At 42.9% G+C, this 9,004-nt stretch overlaps 1 protein-coding gene across 1 annotated transcript in view; it reads left to right on the forward strand.

The window, feature by feature from the left end:
* Window positions 1-4,442, forward strand: part of cog3 (component of oligomeric golgi complex 3) — a 38,704-nt gene extending 34,262 nt beyond the window's left edge. Inside the window, exon 23 of the mRNA XM_077216983.1 lies at window positions 3,515-4,442. Within this exon, the coding sequence (XP_077073098.1) occupies window positions 3,515-3,538 (24 nt within the window). The 3' untranslated portion in view covers window positions 3,539-4,442. The remainder of the gene's footprint in view (window positions 1-3,514) is intronic.
* Window positions 4,443-9,004: the final 4,562 nt, after the last annotated feature.

Genomic DNA, 9,004 nt, shown 5'->3' on the forward strand with positions numbered 1-9,004 from the left:
AGAATTTGTATACATTTTTTTGGGGGAAGAAATAAAAGAAATCAATACTTTTATTCATCAAGGATGAATTAAATTGATCAGAAGTTACAGAAAAGACATTTATAATGTTACAAAAGATTCTATTTCAAATAAATGCTGTTCTTTTGAACTTTCTATTTATCAAAGAATCCTGAGAAATGAAATGTTTTCAACACTGAAAATAATATTATACTGATTTCTGAAGTGAGTGTGTGTACACTCGAGAGTGTGAGAGTGAGTGTGAGTGTGAGAGTGAGTGTGAAGAGTGAGTGTGAGAGTGAGAGTGAGAGTGGGTGTGAGAGTGAGTGTGAGAGTGAGAGTGAGAGTGGGTGTGAGAGTGAGTGTGAGAGTGAGTGTGAGAGTGAGTGTGAGTGTGAGAGTGAGTGTGAGTGTGAGAGTGAGTGTGAGAGTGAGTGTGAGTGTGAGTGTGAGAGTGAGTGTGAGAGTGAGTGTGAGTGTGAGAGTGAGTGTGAGAGTGAGTGTGAGTGTGAGTGTGAGTGTGAGAGTGAGTGTGAGAGTGAGTGTGAGAGTGAGTGTGAGAGTGAGTGTGAGAGTGAGTGTGAGAGTGAGTGTGAGAGTGAGTGTGAGAGTGAGTGTGAGTGTGAGAGTGAGTGTGAGAGTGGGTGTGAGAGTGAGTGTGAGAGTGAGTGTGAGAGTGAGTGTGAGAGTGAGTGTGAGAGTGAGTGTGAGAGTGAGTGTGAGAGTGAGAGTGAGTGTGAGAGTGAGTGTGAGAGTGAGTGTGAGAGTGAGTGTGAGAGTGAGTGTGAGAGTGAGTGTGAGAGTGGGTGTGAGAGTGAGTGTGAGAGTGAGAGTGAGTGTGAGTGTGAGTGTGAGTGTGAGAGTGAGTGTGAGTGTGAGAGTGAGTGTGAGAGTGAGAGTGAGTGTGAGAGTGAGTGTGAGAGTGAGTGTGAGAGTGAGTGTGAGAGTGAGTGTGAGAGTGAGTGTGAAGAGTGAGTGTGAAGAGTGAGTGTGAAGAGTGAGTGTGAGAGTGAGTGTGAGAGTGAGTGTGACAGTGAGTGAGTGTGAGAGTGAGTGAGTGTGAGAGTGAGTGAGTGAGTGTGAGAGTGAGTGAGTGTGAGTGAGTGAGTGTGAGAGTGAGTGTGAGAGTGAGTGAGTGAGGGTGAGTGAGGGTGAGTGAGGGTGAGTGAGGGTGAGTGTGAGTGTGAGTGTGAGTGTGAGTGTGAGTGTGAGAGTGAGTGTGAGAGTGAGTGTGAGTGTGAGAGTGAGAGTGAATGTGAGTGTGAGAGTGAGTGTGAGAGTGAGTGTGAGAGTGAGTGTGAGAGTGAGTGTGAGTGTGAGAGTGAGTGTGAAGAGTGAGTGTGAAGAGTGAGTGTGAAGAGTGAGTGTGAAGAGTGAGTGTGAAGAGTGAGTGTAAAGAGTGAGTGTAAAGAGTGAGAGTGAGTGTGAGTGTGAGAGTGAGTGTGAGAGTGAGTGTGAGAGTGAGTGTGAGAGTGAGTGTGAGAGTGAGTGTGAGAGTGAGTGTGAGAGTGAGTGTGAAGAGTGAGTGTGAAGAGTGAGTGTAAAGTGTGAGAGTGAGTGTGAGAGTGAGTGAGTGTGAGAGTGAGTGTGAGAGTGAGTGTGAGAGTGAGTGTGAGAGTGAGTGTGAGAGTGAGTGTGAGAGTGAGTGTGAGAGTGAGTGTGAGAGTGAGTGTGAGAGTGAGTGTGAGTGTGTGAGAGTGAGTGAGAGAGTGAGTGAGTGAGAGTGAGTGTGTGAGAGTGAGAGTGAGAGTGAGTGTGAGAGAGTGAGTGTGAAGAGTGTGAGAGTGAGTGTGAGAGTGAGTGTGAGAGAGAGTGTGAGAGAGAGTGAGAGAGTGAGTGTGAGAGTGAGTGTGAAGAGTGAGTGTGAAGAGTGAGTGTGAGAGTGAGTGTGAGAGTGAGTGTGAAGAGTGAGTGTGAAGAGTGAGTGTGAAGAGTGAGTGTGAGAGTGAGTGTGAGAGTGAGTGAGTGTGAGAGTGAGAGTGAGTGTGAGAGTGAGTGTGAGAGTGAGTGTGAGAGTGAGTGTGAGAGTGAGTGTGAGAGTGAGTGTGAGAGTGAGTGTGAGTGTGAGAGTGTGTGAGAGAGTGAGTGTGAGAGAGTGAGTGTGAGAGAGTGAGTGTGAGAGAGTGAGTGTGAGAGAGTGAGTGTGAGAGTGAGTGTGAGAGAGAGTGTGAGAGAGAGTGTGAGTGTGTGAGAGTGAGTGTGAGAGTGAGAGTGAGTGTGAGAGTGTGAGAGTGAGTGTGAGAGTGAGAGTGAGTGTGAGAGTGAGTGTGAGAGTGAGAGTGAGAGTGAGTGTGAGAGTGAGTGTGAGTGTGAGAGTGTGTGTGAGTGTGAGTGTGAGTGTGAGAGTGAGTGTGAGAGTGAGTGTGAGAGTGAGTGTGAGTGTGAGAGTGAGTGTGAGAGTGAGTGTGAAGAGTGAGTGTGAGAGTGAGTGTGAGAGTGAGTGTGAGAGTGAGTGTGAGAGTGAGTGTGAGAGTGAGTGTGAGAGTGAGTGTGAGAGTGAGTGTGAGAGTGTGTGTGAGAGTGAGTGTGAGAGTGAGTGTGAGAGTGAGTGTGAGTGTGAGTGTGAGAGTGAGTGTGAGAGTGAGTGTGAGTGTGAGAGAGTGAGTGTGAGTGTGAGAGAGTGAGTGTGAAGAGTGTGAAGAGTGTGAGTGTGAGAGTGAGTGTGAGAGTGAGTGTGAGAGTGAGTGTGAGAGTGAGTGTGAGTGTGAGAGAGTGAGTGTGAGTGTGAGAGAGTGAGTGTGAAGAGTGAGTGTGAGAGTGAGTGTGAAGAGTGAGTGTGAGAGTGAGTGTGAGAGTGAGTGTGAAGAGTGAGTGTGAAGAGTGAGTGTGAAGAGTGAGTGTGAGAGTGAGTGAGTGTGAGAGTGAGTGTGAGAGTGAGAGTGAGAGTGAGAGTGAGTGTGAGAGTGAGTGTGAGAGTGAGTGTGAGAGTGAGTGTGAGAGTGAGAGTGAGTGTGAGAGTGAGTGTGAGAGTGAGTGTGTGTGTGAGAGTGAATGAGAGTGAGTGAGTGTGTGAGTGAGTGTGTGAGAGTGAGAGTGAGTGAGTGAGTGTGTGTGAGAGTGAGTGAGTGAGTGAGTGAGTGTGTGTGTGAGTGAGTGTGTCTGAGAGTGAGTGAGTGTGTCTGAGAGTGAGTGAGTGAGGGTGAGTGAGGGTGAGTGAGTGAGAGTGAGTGAGAGTGAGTGTGAGTGAGTGAGTGAGTGAGTGAGTGAGTGAGTGAGTGTGAGAGTGTGAGAGTGTGAGAGTGAGTGAGTGTGAGAGTGTGTGAGTGTGTGAGTGTGAGAGTGTGAGTGTGTGTGAGAGTGTGAGTGAGTGTGAGAGTGTGTGAGTGAGTGAGAGTGAGTGAGAGTGAGTGTGAGAGTGTGAGAGTGAGTGAGTGTGTGTGTGAGAGTGTGTGAGAGTGTGAGTGTGTGTGTGAGAGTGTGTGAGTGTGAGAGTGAGTGAGTGTGAGTGTGTGTGTGTGTGTGTGTGTGTGTGTGTGTGAGTGAAGGACAGACAGTGATTGTCTCTTGTCTTCCTCAGGTTAGTCTCCTGCTGTCGGTGTAGCTGCAGTTCCTCATCAGCGGATCAGAAGCAGAAAACATCCTTTTCCTGGAGTCAAACCAATGTTTATCACCACAGACTGTGTTTGACCCATTCCAGCGCTAAAAGACACTGTGTGTGTGTGTGTGTGTGTGTGTGTGTGTGTTTGACATTTATACTAAATCAGTTTGTACAGATTTAAATTATTGGAAGATGGGAATTATGCGTCTGTGCTGATGGAGCAAGTCGATGAACGGCACAGTTTTCCAGCAGGGGGTGCTGTGTGTGTGTGTGTGCGTGCGGTGTGCGTGTGTGTTGGTACGCGTGTGCATGTGCGTGCGTGTGTGTGTGTGTGTGTCTGGAGCCGTTCTCCACGCAAACTTGAGTTTAAGGGATGAAAGAGGAGATCTAGACTGATAAGAGAGCATAAAGAAGTAGATTTATTATTTCTGCATTAATATCCCACTCAGAAATGTAAGTTCTCATTTTAAACCTCTATGCTGATATTTTTTCCTGATGAGCACAAAAGAATATTTTTTTCAATTATCATTATGAAGCATAAAACAAGCTAAAAACGATTTAAAGACCCCATGAAACCTCCTGAAGCCGGATGAGTTATGAAGGATTGTTCCATACAGGTTTGGAATGAGTAAATAACTCAAAGAATAATTCACCCTGAAATGAAACCTATTATCACATTTGCTCTGTTTCAACTCGATCAAGCTTCATGTGTGAGGAATCTCTCTCTCTCTCTCTCTCTCTCTCTCTCTCTCTCTCTCTCTCTCTCTCTCTCTCTCTCTCTCTCTCTCTCTCTCAGAGCTTTTTATACATACTTTGAGTTTGATATAATATTTGATACGAATGACCTTTTCTGCTGGAGTGATTGTAAAGATGGTAATCCTGAACTAAAGCCGTTTATTACACACTTTCCCTGACGTGTGTGATTTATTCTTATAATGGCTGAAGAACTGAAGGTTTGGGAATGAGTTTCGGTCCCGTCGTCAAGTGACGGAGCATTAAACATTGATTTCAATCTTAAAAACACTTCTGCCGTTTAAATGCAGTAAAGCCTTACAAGACCTGAAGCTGATTTATGGAATTAATAACTCAGAATGAAGTGGATATGACATAGAAAACATCAAATCTTACATTAAAAATGTTCTTCGTGCTGAAGTGAATCCATCAGGAATGTACAGTGGAAACAGCACTATCAGGCCCCTGTCCTGCAGAGTTTAGCTCCAACCCCAATTAAACACAGCTGGACCAGCAGCTAATCCAGGTCTTCGAGGCTAGACACTTCCAGGCAGGAGTTGAGTCTGGCTAGAGCTGAACCCTGCAGGACTGAGTTTGGACACCCCTGCTCTAAAGAATAGTGAACTTCATTCAATAATTTCACTAAATGTTTTCTTGAATAGATCATAACTAGAAATAGCATGTTACATACAGTAATAAACCCTGAAGTAATTCTGACATGAAATATTTAAGTTAAACTTAAATTGTGCGTTAAACATAAGAAATTAAGTTGTGACAAAATGTTCAAGAATTGTGTTAGTGTAATTGATGCTATACATTTTAATTTGACTTATTTTAGTCATTTATTTATTTATATTTATATTGCAAACATACAGCTAAAGGCAATAATAACCAGTTACATCACATCAAATACGATCAATCATATTGATGGTCCCAGAGATGAGTTCATCAGATCCAGAAGCAGAAGCAGATTATGACAGATTTCCAGACGGAAGCTAATCATGATCCGGACTCAAAGTCTCCCACACTCTCCACACTTCAGATCTATCACCAGTCAAGCATGTCAGATTGGAATATTCAACCTTTGATTACAATTCTGCGATTTGAATATGCAACCTTTGATTATGATTAAATAATTGTGCTATTCTTTGAAGGTGCTGCGTGGGCCGTCTGGGTCAAAGGTCACAGATGAAAGGTCACACCTCGTCGACTTCGGGTGAAGTTGCTCACTGTGATTGAAAAGATTTGAAATGCTCCTAGAGCTGGTGAAATTGTGACAAAATATGAGCGATTTGGATAAAATCTCATTTAGCGCATCTTTTCTCTGAGAGAAAGTGTGAAATTAGAAAAGGGAGTTTGTTTTGATGGCGTATGGATGAGAACGTGTGATCGTCTGGATCTCATTCATCTTTGTAACTCAAACCTGTAATAGAGAACTACTGCTGAACTTCGAGTGTTTCAGCTCGTTCACTCGCTGCTCGTTAAGGGCTCCACTCTTCTCAAGCCTCCTGACTTTTAGTCTTCTAATTAATTCTTTCATTTATTCATTGAAATTTTATTTTATTAATTATTTTATTTTAATTTGATTTATATTTGTTTTAATTATGCTAATTTCTTTATACATTTATTTTCATTTATTTTTTTATTATAGTTTAATTATTTTATTTATTTTTATATTATATTTATGTATTTATTGTATTTGTTTTAATTTTATTTTCATTTTTTAAGTTTATTATAATTTTTTCATTTATTATGTTTTTACTTTATTTATGTTTTAATTATTTACTTTTAATTTATTTATGTAAATGTTAGTTATTTGTTTTAATTAGAATCTAGTTTATTTTAATTATTTATTTAATTTTCTTAATTTATTAGAATTGTATTTATTAATTTTAATTTTATTTCATTTATTTATTTTAAAATAAACGGGTCAAGTCGTTTTAGCCATTATTTCCCAAGCTCCAAGCAAACTAAAAATTTTACTCTAATTTTTGGACTTGCATCTCAAGACAACTATAATTTATGTATGTAATATTTGTACATACTGTATTTACAATATAAAATGCTCATTATATATAATAACGATAAATAATTGGAATAAACACAGATCATCTTCATAAATAATGAAATCAAAACGGAATTTTTATTTTTTTTAAAAGACGAATGAATGAATATATACAAAAAAACATAATCGGAATAACTTGCTTCAACTGTGAAACAACTTTCCTTCCAGGTGATGTCATCAGTCCCTCCTCCAATCATCATCCGGTGTGTAACGCCCACACGTGTTTCAAACACACATTATTTTCTTTCTTCTGCATGTGAGAAACACAAGAACGTCCTTCTGATCTTGTACATACAATGCACTTATTCATACTGTCAAGCATCATAATAACTCAAATGATGATTTTTGTGCGAGGAACATAATCAAATTTAAGTCATTATTCATTTTTTTTATAATCTTTTCCTTCATTATTGCCTCTTTAACTTGAACAAAAGTGTGAAGTTTTCTGATGAAATATTATAAATTAATTTTTGCAAGCAACATAGAGTAGATGTGACTGTTTTTGTGTTTTTGATGCCATAATTTGAGTTCTGATGTAACGTGCTCAGTCACATGACATGACATGACATATATGACTCAGGTGATTGGCTCAAAATAATGTATCCATGAGCTAAGATGGTTTAAATGCTAAATAATGCACAATACAGATTTTAATGGCAGGTAAGAAATATTTATGACTGGTAATTTTCCTCAGTTCACTCGTCATCGGCTGCAGATGTGCCACAAGACCCTTGGGGCGAGAACTAGAAGACTAGAGAAACAGAAGCTCAGTGTGTTTTCCTGATGACTGATGGTGTCGTCAGCCTTTCCCGCTCTGTCTGAGTTCTGCTGGTTGCCATGGCGATGACCCTGTCATCAAACCCCTTCACCACGGTAAACTAGTGAGTCAAGAGCTCCAGACAAAACACATCAAACGGATCAGAAGACAACAGAACACCAGAGAGGAGTTCATGTCTGCAGGAGGAGGGAAGCTAAACTGCACTGGGATTGAGATATGATGTTTTATTTACAAAGATCGGGAGGAACACGTTCAAAGGATCCAATCATCACATCATTCCAACCAGCTGTCAGTAATCAGTAATTAACATGTCTACCCAATCAACTAAATGAGTGGCCTATATATATATTTACACATTCGACTCACCTGTTTACTGGACAGTTTTCAGCATCCCTCCTGCACCCGCCTCCTCACACTCGCCTGGTTACTCTTCTAACCAGGAACACTGGAGGATACGCTGGGATCGGGACAGAACACAGAGCTCTGAGACTCTCCTCGGACAGCACGCTGAATAGACATACTATATCTGATTATTTAAGTCAGAACTCCTGAAACAGGCATTTTCTGAACGGATGAATGATAATAATAATAATAAAAATAATAACTTTAATTTATATAGCGCCTTCCACAAAACCCAAGGACGCTTAACAAAAGCAAGAGGGGGGAGAAGGGAGGGGATTGGAGGAGAGAGGTGAGAGGCCAGGGGAGCTAAAGCCCATAAGCCTCAGTGTAGAGGTGTGTTTTAAGCTGGTTTTTAAAGGTTATTAGAGAGGGAGCAGAGCGGATGGCATGAGGAAGCTTGTTCCAGAGTGGTGGAGCACCAACACAGAAAGGGACAGCGAGCAGGTCCTTGTCAGAGGACCGCAGGGACCGTTGCTGCGTGTAGGGATGTAGTAAATCAAGAAGGTACTGAGGTGAAAGTCCATGGAGAGATTTGTACGTCAGGAGGAGGATTTTATATTTGATCCGAGACTTAACTGGCAGCCAGTGAAGCTTCTTCAGGATGGGAGTGATGTGAAGTCCAAGCTTTGTGTGAGTGAGCATCCTAGCCGCAGAGTTCTGTACGTACTGGAGTCTGTCAGTATGATGATTGGATGGGTGAGTGGATGGAGGGATGGATGGGTGAGTGGATGGATGGATGGATGGGTGAGTGGATGGATGATGGATGGGTGAGTGGATGGATGATGGATGAATGGGTGGATGGAGGGATGGGTGAGTGGATGGAGGGATGGGTGAGTGGATGGATGGATGGGTGAGTGGATGGATGCATGGGTGAGTGGACGGATGATGGATGGGTGAGTGGATGGATGCATGGGTGAGTGGATGGATGATTGATGGGTGAGTGGATGGATGATGGATGAATGGGTGGATGGAGGGATGGGTGAGTGGATGGAGGGATGGGTGGATGGAGGGATGGGTGAGTGGATGGATGAATGGGTGGATGGAGGGATGGGTGAGTGGATGGAGGGATGGGTGAGTGGATGGATGGATGGGTGAGTGGATGGATGCATGGGTGAGTGGACGGATGGATGGGTGAGTGGATGGATGGATGGGTGAGTGGATGGAGGGATGGGTGAGTGGATGGATGGATGGGTGAGTGGATGGATGGATGGATGATGGATGGGTGAGTGGATGGATGGATGGGTGAGTGAATGGATGGATGGATGATGATGGGTGAATGGATGGATGGATGGATTGATGGATGGATGATGGATGGATGGATGGGTGAATGGATGGATGGATGGGTGAGTGGATGGAGGGATGGGTGAGTGGATGGATGGATGGATGATGGATGGGTGAGTGGATGGATGGATGGATGATGGATGGGTGAATGGATGGATGGATGGATGGGTGAGTGGATGGAGGGATGGGTGAGTGGATGGACGGATGGATG

The sequence above is a fragment of the Siphateles boraxobius genome, unplaced genomic scaffold, assembly GCF_051911475.1.
Source record: "Siphateles boraxobius isolate OS27281-9 unplaced genomic scaffold, OSU_SipBor_1 7, whole genome shotgun sequence".
Lineage (NCBI taxonomy): Eukaryota > Metazoa > Chordata > Actinopteri > Cypriniformes > Leuciscidae > Siphateles > Siphateles boraxobius.